Source organism: Neopsephotus bourkii, unplaced genomic scaffold (genome assembly GCF_033783945.1).
Source record: "Neopsephotus bourkii isolate Nb327-2 ecotype Australia unplaced genomic scaffold, CSIRO-AGI_Nbou_v1 NB_991, whole genome shotgun sequence".
NCBI classification, from domain to species: domain Eukaryota; kingdom Metazoa; phylum Chordata; class Aves; order Psittaciformes; family Psittacidae; genus Neopsephotus; species Neopsephotus bourkii.
The window spans coordinates 2,096,475-2,116,950 of record NW_026901483.1 but is presented as its reverse complement, the minus strand read 5'-3'; the positions used below and the strand labels follow the sequence as shown (position 1 = coordinate 2,116,950).

General features: G+C 38.5%; 1 protein-coding gene across 5 annotated transcripts in view; it reads right to left on the bottom strand.

The window, feature by feature from the left end:
* The window catches only part of PCDH11X (protocadherin 11 X-linked), a 488,779-nt gene that overhangs the window by 126,445 nt on the left and 341,858 nt on the right, over nucleotides 1–20,476 (bottom strand). For 4 of the 5 annotated variants that reach the window (XM_061359684.1, XM_061359685.1, XM_061359682.1 and 1 more), the window contains one exon: nucleotides 8,862–9,060. The exons of the other annotated variant lie outside the window; for it this stretch is intronic. In XM_061359684.1, coding sequence (XP_061215668.1) covers nucleotides 8,862–9,060 — 199 coding nt within the window. The remainder of the gene's footprint in view (nucleotides 1–8,861; nucleotides 9,061–20,476) is intronic. 5 annotated transcript variants of the gene reach the window in all.

Genomic DNA, 20,476 nt, shown 5'->3' with positions numbered 1-20,476 from the left:
CTGCCGTATTTCTGTTTTTAAAACAGGAACAGAAGCTAACAAGCAGCTTAATATTTCATGTTGCTGAGATCTCCTCCCAGTGCCACTGATTAGCCTGACTTGAAAAAAAAGAAAAGAAATTGCATCATCTGCAGTTTCCTATTTTTAAAGTAAGAAAAAAGTTAAAAAGTGAGACAAAGTAAGAGAGCCAGAGACAAGACATAAAATGAATTCATGGCTTGTAAGTAACCGAAACACAAACATCATATGAACTTTATCTTACTGGGTGGGTGGCTTAATAAAGATCAGAAGCAAAGAAAGACCCATTGTCAAGAACCGGTCATCACTCTCTGTGATGGGAGCCTTGCTGGAGCAGGATGACTTTGCCACCCCAGGCTCCCACCGCCGCCCTTCACTTGTGCCCAGTCTTCACACTTGTCATGTGCAAACCCGGTGGACAAGATAAGGGATTGCTTTGCTTGCAGAGGTCTGCTTCCTTGTGATAAACTTCTATCTCATCCATAACTGGATTTAAGATAGGAAGGATACACTCATCTTCAAAGCTGTCACCAGAAGCGAACTCTATCAATGACTTCAGCTTTCATATGCTTCAGATAAACTTTCTGTTTTAATCTGTGCCCTTTGTGACTTTTCAAGGTATCATAACCATCAAAGCCCTAATACACTCCTGGATACAGGGTGCTCCAAATTAGATTCCATTTACCCAGCTAAACTTCAGGCCCAATTTTACTGCAGATATGACAGCTAGTCAGATCTAAAAGGAGTTTGAAAAAGGGAAGAAATTTGTGCTCTGTCCACCTCGGCCCCACCAGGCTGCTTGTTATAGCAATATATTTTAAAACTCTCATAAACCTCAGAAAAGAAAAAAATAGGATTATCCATTACCATGTCAGCTTAAGTGATAACATAAATATATATCACAGAACATCTCCCACTAAATCACTGTTTCTAGATGTCAGATCTCATTTATTATTAAAAAAAACCCCAAAACAAACACTTTAAAGCCGTCCTTATTATTTCGCAAGAGATGACTGATTTCTAAACTGCAAGGTGGAGCTATTCTTTCTAATCTTTTTAGACAGAGAAACTTCCATTATAAACCTCAGTCAAGAAGAACATTAGATAGCTTTCACAAACATGTTATTATTGCCTGAATTACTTCATCCCAGTATGTACCCTACAAAATCCAACAGATATTCCCCAGTGATTTTCCCTATCAATCCCCATTGATTTTACATGAAAATATATGGCGCATTTCAGAACATTTGCTTTTATCTTACTTGTATTTAAACAGTAGAAAATATACATTAAGGCATCATACTCTGGTATCAACAATAAATCATAGAATCACAGAATCGTAAGTACCAACCAGGTTGGAAGGCACCTCAAAGATCACTTGGTCTAACGCTTTTTGGTAAAAGCACAGTCTAGACAAGGTGGCACAGCACCCTGTCCAGCTGAATCTTGAAAGTATCCAATGTAGGACAATCCACAACTCCCCTGAGGAGATTATTCCAGGGGCTGGTTGTTCTCACTGTGACACATTTTCCTCTTGTGTCCACAGGGAATCTCCCCAGGAGTAACTCGTTCCCATTATTGCCCCCTGTTTCCATGTGACTCCTTGTAAAAAGGGAGTCTCTGTCTTCTTTGCAGATACCTTTTAAATACTAGGGCATGGTGATAAGGTCTCCCCCATCTAAAATTTACTTTTAGAAGAATTTATAGAGTGCTCCTTATTCACAGGAAGTATAGGATTTTCAAACTCAGAGTCTGTGTTTGCAGTGCTGTGTTTGACTGATAGGGTCCGACTTGCACAATCTTTTTGCTTTTGCATTTTTACATGTAATTTGCTTTGTCCAGTTTTGCCCCTGTGTGTCAGCTGCCTTAATAACTCTTAAGTCAGGCACTCAGGGATCAAATTACCAAGTCATGGAATTATTTCTGAATATGCAATCTGTATCCTCTTAGGTACAAGTGAAAATCCGCTTGCAAAAGCCACTCATCTGTATCATTGTAAATTCACCTCTCCAGCATGACCTCTTCCCCCTTCTCCAACCTCCAGTTATCAACAAATCAAGAATATCATAATGATTTGTTTTATTTTATAGCAGTGTCTGTTGGCTTGCTTCATTCTGCTTACGAGTAGAAAGTTATTTTATTTTAGAAACAGATAGCTAAAACATCTGGAAAATCCACACAGTTGTCAGCCCTGTGACATTCAATGCCCTCAAACATATGCCATGCAGATATAAAGTTGCACTTCTAAAGGAGATGTACTCTATAATGTGAATGTTGAGAACATTCTGGTTTTGATCTCTGCCAGTTCCCCCATCTTTTAAATCAAACAGCCGCTTAATGATTGCTGTGGTGGTTTATATATCTGTGATTCACAGGCGTGCTCTCAGGAGGTCATCAGAAAGGTTGGCATTTCACAAAGTGGTACAGTACCGCAGTCAGCCATTACACTCTCCCACCTACGTACAAGCTAATTTGATTAAAGGTAGAAGATCAATCAAACTCTATTGCCTCAGAAAGATTAATTACCTGAGCACTTTCTGAATTAATTATTAGTGTTCATCCGTGGGGATAGAAAAACCCAATACAGTAGAAGTAAAAGGACCCAGTGGGTAGATGTGGTAGACTGGGATGTATTTTAGCCCAAGATTTATTATCTTTAACTAATGACAGTGTCTTCCTTTTTTACTTAAATTAGACATAACTGCTATAGTGTGTTTATAACTCAGCAACAACAGAACTAAAATATTACTGTTCCATTTTAACCTTATTCTGGAACTGAAAGCACACAGGGATTTAAAAAACGAAATGGCTATTTAAAAAAAAAACCCTCCTATCTCTGGCAAGCACACCTAGCCCCAGTTTCCAGACAGGGAACAAGATACTTAAAACTTCATAGTTTTCCTTTTCCTTGTGCTCCAGCATGAGGGCTGAAGCCCAGCTGCTAGAGCTGTCTTACTGATGATGTTTAAAGAGTGCATTTCAGCAACTGCGGAGTTTCTGATTATCAGACAAGTCAGCATGGCAAAAACTGCAGCCGCTTTCCCCAGGGAGAGCAAGCTCCCTACCTTCAGCTGTCTGCCATCAGCGTGCAGCACTGACCCTTTCTTCTCCACAACAACATCAACGAGATTTACAGGACCCTGCAAGCCGTCATTAAGGAAAGCCTCTCATGGTGCCTGAGACAGTCCAGGCTGCCAGTGCGACTCCCTGCCAGCATTAGCGATCAGCAGCAGCAGGGCAAAGCTCCTGGCTGGGTGATGCAGCCAGCCCAGTGTCCAGCCTGGGGCTGGAACTGGAAGTCAAGGGGTAACACAGCACTGAAACTCAGCAAACATCCTCACTGCCAGCTTTTATATTAGAAGACAGAAAAGGGTCCTCTTAGATCACAGACTAGATTTGCTTCTATTACAGAGGGCAATTTATTTACCCTCTCATAAATTTATCAAGCTTCTTTTTCAAACCAGATTGCAGTCTCATTCCCTGCTTATATGCTTCCTCACTGATCTTGTTTGAAATCCCTAAAACTTTCTGGCCTTGGCTAGTTTACAGACAGCACCAGTTCATTTGCCTGTGAAGCAACCCAGTGCTTTATGTTGGCCCCCATTCTCTGCTCTTACTTGAGAGTGGTCCTAATCCCCAGCTAGCTTTTACCTTGCAGTTTAACAAGCCAATATTAATTCCTTATTCTGTATGCAGGCATTCCGTTCCCTTGTGATTAATAATATTTCTTTATGCCTGGTACTCCCATGAGTTCACCTTCCTTTTATGTGGGAAGCCAACACTATTTGTAATAGGCTAGTTGTGGTATCATCAGCGTCTTGGGGTTTTTTCCTCTTTTTTTTTTTCCCCCTGTGCTAGGAGTAAGCCAGGATTTTTCCACAATCACATTAGCTGCTGGTGATTTATAGTTTATCTTTGTAATACTCAGTTGTTTTTTTCTTTATGTCATTTTCAGCTGGTGATTTATATACTAGTTACACCCATTCCTGTAAGAAAGACTCCCAACTATTAGATTTCATCCCGCTGCTATTACTCCAAATCCTTAACAAAATCCAATTCTTGTGTCATACACACCTCCTCCTCTATTTTCAGTGATGCTTGGCTTTGAGATAGCAGAATATTTCATTGACACGTTCCTGCTTTTAATGCCAAACTCATTAATGAAGATAATGATGAAGATCTTTCCATTCTTGTATTCATCTGTGTCTTTTCCTTCTTAATTTCTAATGCTCCACCTTAATGTCATAATAATAGTTATTAGTTCTTAAATCTATATAGACTAACTATAAACGTATTACCCAATATTAAAAATACATGTCATTGACGTGAGATAATAGAGCTAATCTGGTACTATTCTTGTGAAGCCTAGCATATATTTATAGTTTTATCTTTGAATGTATCTATCATTCTGGTAAATGTTTTCCAGTGGCAAAGCCTAAGTACTTCTTTTTCCTTGACACCTCGTCTCTTAGAATTACAGAAAAATAAGGAAAACACTATCAGTTTTGATATCCTGGGAGGAAGATTATCTCCTCTCCTCCACATGACTGCACTGAACCTACTCTGACTTTTACTTCCATTATCATCATTCTTCATCAGCCTGTCTTTGCTCTCATCAACATCATCCTTATCAAAAATTAAGGCAAGGTGAAAGTGTTCTTTTAATTTTGGAGAAGAAATACACTATCTTTAATCATGAACAGATGTCATCCTTGCTGCAAACCTCCTTCTTATGTGGCCAAATACCATAGATTAGAGCCTTAATTCTTCTTAAGACTAATTCTCTTGAAGTCTGATGATCACTTAAAGCCGGCATAAGCTTTGCAGCAGCTACTCTTTCCCTCATTTGCTGCCCACAAGCAGTGTGCCATGTAACAAATAGAACTGGGAAACTGATTTGTTTACAAATAACTTTTCCCCCTTAGATCAGGTTGAACCCAGATGAATTCTTCTACCCAGTTCATCCAAGCAGCTCTACAATTGCTTGTACTGTCACAGGAGAAAGAGTGATTAGGAGATCCATACAAGCAGCCATAGATGCCTCTAGCAACAGCAGCTCAGAGCAACCATGAAATTACAGTGCCTATCAGCTCACCTTTTGGCATTCCTTCCTTAGCTCTACACCTTCTGATGTTCAAGACAACTTTCTTTGCTTATTACCCGCTAATTCATGTTAAATATCCTTATGGAGACCCCTCTCCCTAAGAGGCCAGCCTTTTCCTCTTAAAACACCTGACATCTCAGTGTGATTTGCCTCATTAACCCCTCCTTTAAGTTTCAACCAGCTTTGTTGATACTTTCATTTTATTTATACAACATAATTACAATTATTTAATTTCAGATTTCTGGGTTTCTGTTTGGCTTTTTTTATTGTTTGTTTGGGGGTTTTGTTGTTTTTGCTTTCCCTTAAGTTGCAATCATATTCCTCTTACTCTGCCCAATTTTTTTAGGTGAACTGGGCATATTCCACCTTCTCCAAATAAGTAAGAAAAGTATTTATTCTCGGGGGGGGGGGGGGGAACACCCCAGATTATTTGGATAAGGCTATAAAAGCAGGTGAAGCATGAACATTTGTCATTAATATGTCACATGAATTAAATAACCAAGCATAACATTTAACCTTTCTACTCCCTTTCATCTACCTTACTGCTTACAGCCACTACGAATCCTTAGCATAGGGATTTATTAGAGCATCTTTATCAGCTTGAGCAATTTATGAACAGAAAATGTATGAATACCACACACATTAGTGCTGTTACTTAAGGATAATGTTCTCTACAAACCTACATATACATACATTTTTATATTAGTATTTACTTAGTGTGACAGCTTACTGGCATCTCTTCCTTATGATGCACCTACCACACTGCACATTATGCTTTTTTTGAGAAGACAACTAAAGTAAGAGAAGACAAATCATTTTAAATAGCCTATTTCTAATTTTAATTAGTACAGTCAACTAATTTTAAAGGTGTGCATAGAAATTCCTCATAGTTTTCTAGCCACAATGCTTTTACAGTCATTCTTTCCCCCCTTGCTTCACTCCTATATTGGATACTAATTTGTAAGGCTTCCTTTCACCAGTATTTCTCAGATTTTTTTATTTTAAGTTGTGGTCATGTTTTGCAGTGTTGTGTAATACATACTTTGCTATTGCTAATAAATGGGAAGTTTCCAAAACACAACAATTTCCACTATTAGAGAAACAAAGAAAACCAAGGAACTGTATTCAAGCAAAAAAAGGGAGAAAACACTTGAATATATCTCTGAGTGATGTGGCATCTGTCATCAGTTTTCACAAGCTACTTAACATCTTAGTAGGCTATAGATGTTACAGAAGTTGTTTCAGGCCAACTCTATGTCTCCTTTGTAGGCAAAGTTGAACTAGATTACCATTAGATGATTAATCAGTCAATGCTTTAGACAAAGTTTCAGATTAATACATGTCAGATATTAAAGATATTGAGAGACAATGAAGTCCATGCTTATTCTGTTATATGAATTCTACTCAGATTATCCGATCATATATTTCTTTCTCTTTTCACATTAACATTTTGGTCCATGAAACAAAAATAAAGATACTTTGAATATATCATGCCACTCCAAATTAGATGAAAAAAGCAACAATCAGAGGAACTAGCAGCATGTTTGTAGAGAAAACTACCAATTTAGAATGGTTTTCACTATTAACTGTCATGCATGCACAAATGAACAAAATGAAGCTCAAGCTGAATGATATCAGCACACAAGATACATTGGTACCTTACCTACAGAAAGTCACTTTGCAGCAACAATATGAACAAAAATATGCTGTGGGTCTTCCCCCTCTTTTTTATTTAGATGTATAAGAGCATATACCAACATCTATTTATATCTGCTCTTTTTCTGCCACTAGATGCTGCCGTTAATATAAGCATAAAACACCAAAAAGGACTGCAACCTGTGCTCTCCACACTGTAAGCATCACACTGTATTGTGTCAATTAAACTGTTTCAATAAGATACAAGTTAGAACAGCAAAAAATCTTCACATAACATAAATGCTAATTAAACTGTGATGTTGGGTTTAAAACTGAAGTGGCAGGTAATTAAGACAGGTGATGAAACTTTTTTCAACTTCACACTTGAAAAGACATCAGACATCTGCTTATTCTCTACACTGTTATGTGTCAATGATATTCAGATGTCAGAGCTGTATTGCTTTTAGGGCAACATTCTAGAAGAGTCATCATCCATAGTTCTGCAATTGCAAAAACTGAGCTCAAAAAGCACTGAGCCTATTTCTAAAGGCAAGACAGGATTCACAGGCCTGTTTTACACCTCCTCATACCAGGTCCTGTCCCATGCTTTCTGCATGAGAGGACCCAAATGCTCATTTCATGTACATCATGCTTACTTCAGCAAAGCATAAATATCAGAGTTACAGATAACAAAAGAGAGCTGGCAAACAAGTTCAGATCATGAGTATGCATAGCAAAAGCAGCAAACGATACACATATAACTTGATACTTTCTTTGTCTGGGGTTTGTCTGTAGACCTTTAGAGTGTCATTGTGTAAAGAATTCAGTTTGACTGCCTAGACTATTCTTAAGGGTATAATACAGCCTTGAATATATATACACAAACAAAAGCAAACAATGAATAATGTTTTTAACCCAACATCCAAAACCTCTGATGGTTCTTGTCAGCTGTCTACCAGCTCAGAAAAAAATGCAACATTCTGGCATTTCAGGAACCATGTAACTACAATTTTTTAAAGTCTGAAACTGAGGCTCCCCAGTTAATAGCTTTTGAGCTCCAAGAAAAAGAGAATGGACCTCATCCCTTCAGACAAGCACCTCAAGACTCCAGTCTCAGGCAGCACAAGGCAAAGGCAGCAAGGTGATTTTCAATAGCCAGGCTGAATGTGTCAGCCATTACCAGTCAGAGGTAATGTTCTCTGCTGGATGCTGTATTTGCCAGTGCAAAGATGTAAGTACCTTCTCACCCAGAGCTATTTCAAGTGCATAGGACTTAATAATTCATTCATCATGACACACTAAAGCAGCTGAAATACACCTTTCGGGCCAAGTTTTGCCCAGAACAGATGTATTTTCACATCACTTATTAGGCTGCTAACAAGCCCTTAGAGGCTTTCACACATTCAGGTATCTCTTCATCAATGGCACAGTTCAATTTAATCCAGATAAAGAGCCCCTGGACAATTAACAGTTAACTAAAGTACAGCGGAGTCTCCAACTGGCTGTCACATCACAGTAGGGAAAGCAAAACCAGCCGGTATCCATAGCTTTAGCATGGTCCTGAGCTCATATTGATTTTGTTTCACTGTTTTCAGTGTCATGAGAAGACGGTGATAACTGCAGAAACTAGATGACAAACTTTTTGGAGATTAGTATTACTACATGCCGTAGCTGCTCTCAAAAGAGAAATCAAGAAAACCTCATTTCTGGAGACTGCAGTGTCGTTACAGATCTACTCATCATCCAGAAGTCCTTCCCGTTAAAACAAACTACAACGTGCAGTAGCGTTGGGTAGGGAAACACATTAAAAACCATAAAGTCTCTAAGCACAGTATTTATGACTGTAAGGGCAACAGTGTTAACCTCATCAGAAAGCTCCTCTGTGTATAGCACAGCAGATCTATAAAAATACCAGGTTATCCACAAACTCTGTACAGCTCAAGAGTGTTTTACTTTCAGCAGTCAGACTTCACATTTTTAGAAATATGGGGTGTTGTTGGCCATATTAAAATCAATGTTTGGTTTTAATAATTCTTTGAATGAGAAGCTCACTTTTGATACTCAAATGATTTAACAACTGAGATGACCAGAGTTCATCACTTACTGGACTCCGGGTCCGAGTTGCCATCTCCTTCTGTCCGGCTGTTGGGTGAAGCTTGCTCATAGTACTCCTCCTGGGGGAAGCCGAGGGGCAGAGGGTGCGATGTGCTAGCACCGCTCGTGGGTTCGTGGTCTCCAAGCCCACTGTCACTGCAGCTTTCCTGGGAGCCATCTGGTAGGTGAAACGTGACACGGCGCTGAGGCTACAAGGAAGGAAGAAAATTATATGGTTTCCACTACAGTATCAGTAATTGCTTAATGCAGCCAATTTAGGAAATGTATTATTTCAGTTATCTGCTGAAGACGCATTATCTGGAGTTGTGCACAATTTCAGGCTTTCATGAGCAGCAGCCTGCTTTCAAACCCGCTCCACCTGACAGCAATGCTTTCTTCTGGTTTTTAAAAATGTAAGCCCTGATGCAAAATGAAAGACACCTCAAACTAAACAGATTCTGTCAGACTTCATAAGTCTTTCGATGCCTTTTGTATCCTGACTTGGAGATTTCAATCACTTTTTGAGGCTCAATTTATTTCACTGCTCAGTTTTCTAGTTTTCAAAAAACATGTTCTTTCCCATTAAAAGCTGCTCCACACTTTTGGGCCTAAAAAATGTGACACACTTTTAATGGTGCTGAATTCTTCTAAGCCAGAAGAAAGAACAAACAATAACAAGCCTTATGTATTGCAAACAATTTTAATTTGCATAGACATTAAACCAATGATTTAAAAGTCGATTCCACTACTCTCCTTCAGATATCTCATTACAACCCCTTTGATTTCTGTTACATCACAGACCTGTGTCTCAGCTATAAAAGGCTGGAAACTGGAAAACAGAGAGAGCTAAGGAGGGAAAGTGTCACAGCACTGCTGTGGAAGGAAGGGCCAGGTGAAAGGAAGAACCTGATGCCTCAGGGATAGGACGGCATTTTCATCACCGAAGTGATTCTGTGTGATTTAGGAGTTGAACAACTGAAATGTATATCTCACCCAGTATTAAAAGAAAATAGGAAATAAAAAATAAAAAATAAGCAGCTCCCCTGCTCATTTCCATGTGTCTTATTTCCATGTGTTTTAGAAACATGAAGATTCAAAAAAACCCAAAATAACAATTCAAAATGTTCTTAGCTTGATGTTACACAAAACTCCATTTGAAAGGCAATGCAAAACTTTCCAACTCCAGAACTCCTGGGATTAGTAAAAGCTGGAGATCAGATTTTTTATGCAATTATGCAAAAAGTAGTATATATAGTGTTTATAACAGAGCAGATGTTGTCAGAGGTCCCTAGATATTTGGTTCCTATAGGTGATGGTGTTGAACTCCATTGCTTATATTACATTTTTGCTAAGAAGTGAAGTTCCTCTACTTTTCAAAACCCCTTTTCATCACTGTGACGTTATTACATATGCCCACAGACAGCTGCTGTACATTGTGGTACAGCCAAGAAAATGGCAAGATCAACTTTACATATGCAATTCCTGACAGATGTGAGTGAAAACCCTTAGAAGCTAGCAGTAAGAAATTCACAGCTTTCCCAGAAAAGCTGTTCTAGTGCTTCACCACTGCTAATGGAGAGGTTTTCTTCTAATGTCTAACCCGCCTCTTTCTTGTTACAAAATAAATCACTTCTTCAGTCCCATCCATCATGGTCTGGTTATTCCCACTCATCTTTCTGGCATTTGGCACTTTAGTCTGCTTCAGAATAAACAGACCTGATTATTTTAATCTGTTGTGTGCCTTCTGATATATCTTGCTGCTCCCCTCTGCACACACGCTCACACATGCCTCCCTGTGCACAGCTCGAAACTCCTTACAGAGCTTCAGCTGAGACCTTTAAAGAGTGGAGTAGAGCAGAAGGATCATTTCACATCTCCTGCAGGCTCCAGTACTGCTTTGCCTTTTTCATAGCAGCGTAACACATTCTCTTTGCCAACCACTATAATGTCCAGCTCCTTTTCTAATGACCTGTTGCTGGTTGTCCACTTTCTGGTTATCACCGTTGATTGCTGGAGCTGTAGTGCAGTGTTTTGCATTCATTCTTCATGCCTTTCTATTTTCCCAGATGATTTCATCTGTTTATCATCAAGTACACTTGCCTTCAAGCTCCTGCTTTACTGTTTACCAAATCTGCAGATTTCAGACCCTCCCTCATTTGGCAGATCTTTAAGAAAAATCAGAACAGATCGAGCCAAGTCATCAGCTGATCTCAGAAAACCTGAATGCAGAATGACTTGCCATCACACACGATGGAAGGGGAGAAGACCTCCCTTCTGTCACTGCAGGAGAAGCCTTACAGCCCACTGGAGAGAAGTTCAGACAGCAAAAGATTCCCAGCTAACACCCACACATTTCTCTATGCATTTGTGATGTTACCAGAAGAATGTTGTCTGCAGCTGCTCCCAGGGCAACCTGGAAGGCTGGGTGGGGCAGTGGTCCTGCTCCTCCACCATCTCTCTTATCCTTTTCCCACCACAGACAGAGATATATGAAGTGTCTCTGCACAGTGCAAAGAAGGATGCACAGAAATTACTAATATGACCTATCCTCTTCTACCTTTTCACTGTCAGATGCTTCTCAGAGCCCTGTTCTTACCACCAGTCTCAGTTGACTTTAATCTGAAAGTCTAAGTAACTAAAGTTTTGTGAAGTTGATCCAGTGAAAATACTCCTGCAATGATACTGATTTGCTCCCTGCATACAGAACTGCACAGATGTGTAGCTACAGCATGTGGAAATAGAATCTATTACTACTTTGGTCTTTAAATGAGCCTGATAGTCACAGTACCTATGAAAAACCAACCTTTATTGCAAGAACTGTTTGTAAAACCTCTGTGTATTTTGTGAGGTTTACACTGCCTTCATGCTGTCTTATGTTGCGCATGTGCTGTTTGATACTCCTGCTGGGTTGTATTTTCTCATCCCCAAGCTACTAGTGAGCCTTAAAAATAAAATATTCTTAAAATGTTATTAGCCCAAGTTCTAGTGTAAAATACCAGGATTAGGTTGGGAATACAATGGTTACTATTACGTATGACTAGGATGCACCAAGTGTAAACAAGTGCATGTTTCGTTTCATGGTCTGTCATCAAAATACAGCAGAAGTTCTTAAGCAGGTGACAGTAAAGGAGACCAGTAAGATGTCAAGTCCTTCTTTAGACTGCCTGCCCCAGTGAGAAGAACAAAAAGCACCCCCACAGCCCCTGCAAAAGAAAAACAAATTGAACAACCAAATTTTAGCTAACTCTCACATACAGTAAAAATATGTAAATATTTAGTTCTATAAATTGAGATGTTATTAGTCCAAAAAAATAAAAAACCAGCCAATATAAAATAAACAGGCATCAGGTAAAGGCTCATGATTTTAATTTGACAGTGTTCCTGAGTATGCCACACCTGATACTGCTGGTGACAGAGCTCTTTGAGAAGAATTTATCAAGATGAAAAAGCCCCAGCTATTTCTCTGCATGGCAGTGCTGCCATTTTCTTAATTCAGGCAGCATCAGACAATGATCTGGAACAAGTAATTCCAATGAAATTTTGCCAAAAGCTGGGACTTATCTTCTGTCACAATTATGTTGGAAATTTCCTCCTTGAGGCATTTAAATTTCAATTTATAAGATTACAAAATATCCCCAGACTCCAGCTGCTTTCTCTTTATCTCCAAAGGGAGTCAGCACTGATACTAAGAGAATAACAAGGATTATGGTTTGTTTTATTTATTTGACAGACAGTAAGTATATTTTTCAAAAAGACAGAAGTCCAGGCAAGCCCATTATGGATTCGTAGAGCATTCTGAAAATGCTGATGCAGGAATTTGTAACACAGACAATTAGACTGATAGGGGAAAATGAAGTGAAAATGTAAGGAAAAATGTACAGTTTCTCTGACAAATTTAACAATATTAAATTACTCTTTATTGGTAGGAAAAAAGAATTTTGCTCCTGGAGATGTCACGAGCCCAGACACAAATCCTGTCAGAGGTCTCGTACGGCATTCACTGCATTCTGCAAAGGCAGTCTGTGTCTGGAGGGATCAAATTATCTCCGAAAACCGCAAACCTTTTACTCTCATTATTGAAATTTATATGAAGACTGATCAAAGCCCCAAACTATTCTGTGTTCAATCTTTCACTACAATAATTAGACTGTGGCAGTGGGAATAATAAAAGATGAGTCTAAGTAAATAGCTTTGGATACACTGAAGGGATGATTTCTGGAATTATACACCAGGGGTTAGCCAATTTATAATCAAACCCAAAAAAAAGGTAATAGAAAAAGCAGCAGATATCAACTGAGGAACATTAAACTATTAACCTTATTATCTTCATTCACTGAAGCAAATTAATATCCTTTTAAAAGGAGATCATAAAGAAAAAACATTACTGTTTAATTTATGTTGAATTAATTATATTATTTAGATGATAATTCTGATTTAAAACAGGCCTTACTTAGGAGATGCTGTAAGACAGCACTGAAGTAAAAGAACGGGATTACTTCAACAGTTTTGTTTTCCACTGTTAGCAGCAAGTGAATGAAGGAGTAGTAAAAAATATTTTCTAAGTTGCTATTAATATTTATTTCTCAGTTGCTGATGTCTTTCAAATGCCAGGAAGGCATAAAATGCGTGCTTTAAATATCCAGACAACTATCTCCAGTTATGATCAGTACTTTTCAGTTGTTAAAGAAAATCCTTAACCAAACTATGATTTCCAATTCAAATCTTTTTATACTCAACTGTCACCTTTGGTTCCAAAGCAACAATCTTCTATTCCATATGCTTTGGTTGAGACACACAGGACCCAGTTACTATTCATGTAAAGTTCTCAGAATAACACAAAATCCAATTGCTCGACAGGATCCAACTACAAATCCAATGGAAAACATGATGAAACTCCAGAAAGACAAGCCAGTATTTTCATTTTCCCTTTCCCTAGACTTACTAGTGTACAGCACAGTTATTATGGCCCAAATAGATTCTACCAATTGTTTTATAAGTCTGTATTTCACATACTTATTGCAACTCTGTCCCGGAACCAATCAATTGAGGCTAAATGAAATGTACTGCTCAAACTCAGTTAAAACTCCACTGACACAAACTCCAGATTCAGGATGTCACATGGATTCATCACTACACTGCTGCTGGCTCTGAATCTCTATAGCCAATGAGCCAAAGTGCACAATCACTCACTAATCACTATTTATTTCACCTGAAAGGGAACACCTCTGAACCCAAGGGGATTGTCCCCGGCTGCAGACCACCGCTCCAACGAGGTCTGACTCCAAATGGCGGCTGGAGGGGATCCTTTTATACCCAAGTCAGATATGAGCTGTGGCCCAATATGGTCACGTAGCCCCCCATTGGCTCAGGACCCAGACTCAGGACCCTTGCACCCACCAGCGCCACCATGTGGGGGGACAAGAGCTGCACATGCAGGAGCTATCATAGGCTTCTGTTTTGGGGAGGGCTTTGGTCTGGGCGGGTGTACCTGCCACAGGCTCAGAACATTAAACCTAAGATGTTACTCTGTCATCTTGATAACTTTGTATTGGACAAAATGCATAAATGTAGCTCATTACTCTTTTTTACTCAAATTAGATTTCAGAAGTCCAAGCTCAGTGGACATTAAAATCATTTTCCCTATCTCACATGAAAAATAACATTCCCAACTACTGTCAATATAGCAATTGTCATCTCGTACAGATCAAGCTTGTTGAACAAGCCCTGTTTACTGAACAAGTTCAGCAGAATCACCTACTGTCTTATCTTTACTGATTGCATCCCTTTCAGCTTCTGATTTTCTATGCTTGTCAAATCAAAGAGACCTACTGGTTTTCCAGTTTACCATATTTACCTTTTTAAATATTGAGAAAACATTACATTTTCAGCTAAAGAAAAATTCAAAAATCCAGTACAACTCTTTACACTCTTACCACAAATGTATCTAGTCATACTGATTTAATAAGACTAACATTAATAGCTGGTATCTTACATCCTCAATAATTACTAATAGAAAATACATGAAGAGAAAGCTCTGATAACTAACTTTATTTTTTCTCACTGTGATTAACAATCTAACTGTTTCACAGCAGTATGAGATACGCAAGTAATTCTAGGCTTTTATTTATTACTGATTTAAATAACTCCTCCCACTTTATTAATTTATTTAGATGAAGGAAGCATAATCAATTAATTTCAATAAAGCAAGTAAAAGCTTGGTTGACTGCCCAGACAACTGCAAATTCAATGTGGATGATTATCCTAGACCTATTTGTAGTTTTTCAATGAAAGAAGTACTACCTCCCCAACAAATCAGGGAACAGACAGAGCCTCTTTACCTGCTCAAATGGAAATTACTTAAAATTGACAGATCTTGTAGTTGGATTCACTCACACAAAGAGTTGGCTCAAGTGATGAGAAATAATCTTGCAAGTCTATCTTGTAATTCTGCCACGCTCACTTACTCAGGGTGCCTTTTCAGAATTACACTTACATAGCTCTACAGGCATTTCTTGCAGGCATGTAAAGAAACTGCACCTTACTGATAAGCAAAAATGTCATCTATTTCAGCTATTGGCTATTGCAAAAAGGTAATTCTATGAAACCCTCTTCCAGGTGGGTAAGCAACTGAAAATTGTTTTAATACCACCTGCTTTAAGAAGCAGCTTTTCACTGATGCCATTTTTCACTAAAGTTACTAGAAGCAAAGCCAATACCCCCATCTTCCTCCTGTGGCCCAGTGGTCACAGAACAAACTCTCTAGCCAAATCATCACTGATCAAAAACATTATAAACCTGCAACTTCACAAATTTCTGATTAACAGCCTCAATGGGTATTTATTTCCAGACTCTAATCCTCACTGTACCAAAGTGTGTGCCTCATATGACATTTCCCAGCAACATTTAACAATTAAATTGTATTTTCTGAGCTTCTTGAAATAACAACAAAGAACTGAAATAAAAAGCAAATAAACCTGAAAATAACATTTAAAGCATGTCAAACATTTTATTTCGCTTTTGAAAGGCAGTTATTGTATGGTAGATGTCAAAATGAAACCTGAAAGCATGCTTTTTAAAGTTTAATTCATGTAAGCCTTCAATTTGACATGTGATTAAATAAAAATTACACATGAAAGTTGCACTATGGCTGTGCTCTTGCTAAGGCTGAGAAATAGGAAAGTATCAATTCTGATTTTTTTTAATACATGATTCACTTTCCAGGTTATCATCTTCGATATTATTATCTCAAATGCTTGATTTCTGATAGCAAAGCCATTTTAGTTAAAAGAATGTAATAATAAACAATAACATAAAAACATTTTGGTAATATTTGACACCACTTCTGACTGCTGGCCCAACAGCATGGACCTTTTTTAGCAGAAATATTGATTGGGTATTATTACCGTTGTGAATGTTTCTTTTAAAAGCAACACTATGCTTACCTAGGGTTTTCTTTGTATTAATACTGGAATAGAGTAGAATTTATACTTTCATACATGTAAGATAGCACCCTAGCTCTAATTTCATTCTGTTAATTTACACATTTCACTTGTGGTTCAGGTAAATAGATTTCATCTTTCTTCATGTGTAATGTACAGATTTATGGAATAATAAATGTTTTTCCAATGAATAACTCAGTGATCTCCAGCCCCTACTTTTGCATCATAGCAGTCAAGGCTAAGCCATTAAGTACAAGCATGATGAGGTTATTAGAGCTACAGAGACCTGGAAGAAATCTCAAGAACCTGATTCAATTTCCATTTGCAATTTTTTTCTATTCAGGTTTTCATGTAAAGGTCAAACCTTTCTGAAGCAATACACATGCGTATAACTTCACAAGCCATCACAAGTATTACTTGAAGAGGTTTCAAAATGTGCCTTCATCATTTCTAACCAATGGAGCTATTCTTATCAGTGCTCCCCAGAAAAAGTCTTTCATCTAACTTTGGTTCCTTGGGTTGCAAGTGTACTGAAGCCAGAAGAAAAACACAAGACACATACTTTTAATAAGTCTTATTCAAGGAGTATTCTTAAATATGATAGCACAAGTAGTTGTGTTATCACTTCAGTTTTATTTTACCCTATAAAATAAACCTTGTCTCCACACAACTTTTTCCTGAAGGTGTGGGCAGGATATTGGAGTGGAATGACATGGAATAACCTTATGTTTCATATTGATATATGCAGTTGTTGAATGCGAATTCATGTTGTTATGGTTAAAAATAAGGTTCTCGAATTAGGGCGGAGAGGAAGTCTGCACTCAGCTTAGAACATGAAGAGGTTGAGGTAGCTCTTGAATTAAGAGAAATAAATAAAGAAAGACTTCCTCAATTTCTTCTAGATAAAACAACCACAACAAACCCACAATATTTTTGGATCCAAAGGTTTCTAAACTACACTTTCACTAATTTCGGGATCATTCACAGTAGCCCTCAAAAACTCTTTGCTCCTGCCCCCCAGAGAGTAGCCATTCCTTCCTACACCATGACACAGTAAAGCAGCAGGTTTCCTGCAATATTTCCCTAAGAAGAAATCACTATTTTCATAGCTTATACTATCAGGGTGGTAATGAATAAGTTTTTAGCTGTTATTTACAGTAGAATACATGAAATATTCAAAATTATTAAAGTGAGTTGAGCTGCATATTACTAACACATTCTTAAATGGATATCTGAAATACTTATTTGTAAATGGGAAAAATTCTACAAATTGAAGTGCTATATTGTATCACTGATAGCATCCTTCACTCCTACAGAGTGATGTCTCTGCAATTGTCCTTTCAGATAACCAGAATACATAGCTGTCTTTCAGCATTCACCACTTGGTAATTTCAGTAAGGCAAAATATAGAGCCATTAGCCTTTCTTTGTTCCTCAAATCTTTCTGGCTTATTTCCATATTTAGTGGAGCCATTCTTTAAGACTATTAAGATTACTTACTCATCTTTCTTTACAGAGCAAAATATACAATACAAATTACTTAATTAATGCAGCATATGTTAGTTTGCATAGGGAAATCATGCAGTTCTGGGCAAGGGGAACTGAGGGACTCCAGCTGATGCTGGAGGGAAGTTGCTCTCTCTCACATCAATCTGAGAGCTGCTGTGTAACATCAAGAGCCCGCAACTAGCCTGCAGCCAGCCCCATGTGCCTGCAGCTGTCCCGATCACAACCCAGCCATGACCCACAGATGGAGGGTTTGTGCTCTGAAAGCACAATGAGAGCGCCACTGTAAGCCAAGGCCTATTTCTGTGACATTTGGGTGTCTGTCACCAGGGACCTGGCTTTATAAAGCACAGCCCTGTGACCTTGGGTTGCTTGCCTGACAAAGTTATTGTGGTGAGAAAATAAACAAACTCAAGCCATGCACAGTAAGTAGAAACTGAGACAGAAGTTGTTTACTTTGTAACTCAAAGAGTCAAGAGAAAGGTACTAATGCAAAAATACATTAAGCACCAAGGGGGAATGGTAGATAAAGCCAGCAGAAGTGAGGACTAGGCACCTGGAGGGAGCCCTGAAGCCAAGCTCTTCCTCATGGGACTGCGACTGCGTAGCCCACACAGACCACCAGGTGCCTTTGCCACCAGCATGAGCATACCAGTGTTTTGATTAAAGCAACTTAGTCCCAGCCATTTACTATATAAACCCCAAAATAACATTACTGCATTCTCATAAATCATGGAATCAACTAGGTTAGAAAAGACAGTTAAGATCATTAAGTTTAGCCATTACCTGAGGACTGCCACGTCCACCACTAAACAATGTCAATCCCAAGCCAAGACCCTGCATCTTTGGAAAGATGCCTGAGTAGAAGTGTCCCAGAGAACTGAGAAATAAGAGGCAGGGGTGGGAAGGCCAAAGGCACAGTGGAGGACAGTTCTGCAGCTCCATGAGTGCATTCTTTCACTTACCACACAGATTAACACTGCTACCACCTTTAGTACAGGTTTATTCAAATTTCATGTAAAGCTCAGTTAAATCAGAAATAAATATTATTCTCCATATGAGTCACACTGAACTCGTAACCTCTAAAACTGAAATGCTTCTGCAACTCTGACACCCAGGAGATGACCAGGAAAGGCAACCACTTGTTTTAGTTGATCCATAAAAGCGTGACAGGGCAGAAACCCCTTGTAACATGCAGTTAAGAAAGAACAAATGCAAGGCTTTAGGTCTACACTGTATTCTTACTGCTCAGGAGAAGGCAAATTGCTGTAGATATCTGAAAAAAAGGGAAGATCTTTGAAATAAACCAGCAGGAAAAATGGGTGTGTGTAAGGATAATGTCAGGAGAGCTGGCATACATCATAGGGGCAACAGGGAGACACAATGAGCACAGGTATCTTTTACACGTGGTTACAGGCACATGCACAGACTTGCATTCCTGTATCAGTTACGCTATCGAATGCCCATGGCAACTGCTCTGGTTGCTCACCCTAAAATCATCGTTATGCATAAAAGACTAAAAGACTTCAAATCATACTCCTTAAGATGTTTTTTAGTGTTTCTTTATTTTCATTGGCATACAGCACCTGCGCTTTGCACAAAACAAAATGCACTTCACACATTTTCCAGGCAAAAGGCATAAATATAAACTTGCAGCATTAATTATGTTCTTTCTCCTACTGCTTTTAATTAATTTGACCTTTGGTCCTATTTTTGTCAATTCGGGAGGCATGCTGCAATCAGAAGAAAGCTGTGGTGTAAGTATTCTATTCTGCAAGTCACCAACTAAATGAGTAAGCAATGGAGGAAAATCTATAGCATGCAATTAGCATTATTCTTTTCATTTATTTCTGTTTTACTTCACAGAACTTATTAATAAATTTCAGTAGGTAAAACTGAAGGTAGGAACCCTCCTACACCAGGTGGCCAATATTCTACCTTGGCACAAAAGAAATTCTTTTGATGTACTGGAAATCTTATTAATAGATTCACCAGAAAACAAGCATGTAAGCTGGCAGAGGCAATTGCAAGAGGTAAAATGAATGTAAATGACAGATGAAAGAAAATTTTCATGCCGTTCTGATCAATATAAACGAAAGTGCTGCTGCAACCACAGCATCAAGATGAAGAGAATTCATCAAACTTGTATTTCAGATTATTTGTCCTGCTCCAAATGCACCCTCTGTGCTCCGGAGCTACGGTCTTCCTTTACCCAATTAATACTACATTAAGATGCACTCCTGCAGGGGCTTTTCCCTTATTTTGATGAATTGAAGATTTTCAGTGCACTCAGATATGGGAGGGGGGGAGAGCACAGAGAATAGCTTCTTGCTTCTAAATACTGCCATTTGAAAAGCCTGTAATTGCAGCACTTAATAATTTTCTAAATACTTAAGCCAGAATTAATTATCCCTGCTATTACTGCAGGAACATGGATCATATATTGGGTATGATGAAGAGAATGTGTGATAGAACATTTTATTGTACTCAGTGCATGCAGTGGGTGTGCAGGGCACTTAAACTATTAGAAGCAACAGGCTTCTCTACTTCAATTATATCTCAGTATGATCATCGGATACCTACAGCATCAGCTTTTCTCATTTTGTGATTTTTGTTGTTGCCTAATTAAACAATTTCAGGACCCTTCTTTACACCAGGGACTAATCACCATCTAAAAAAGA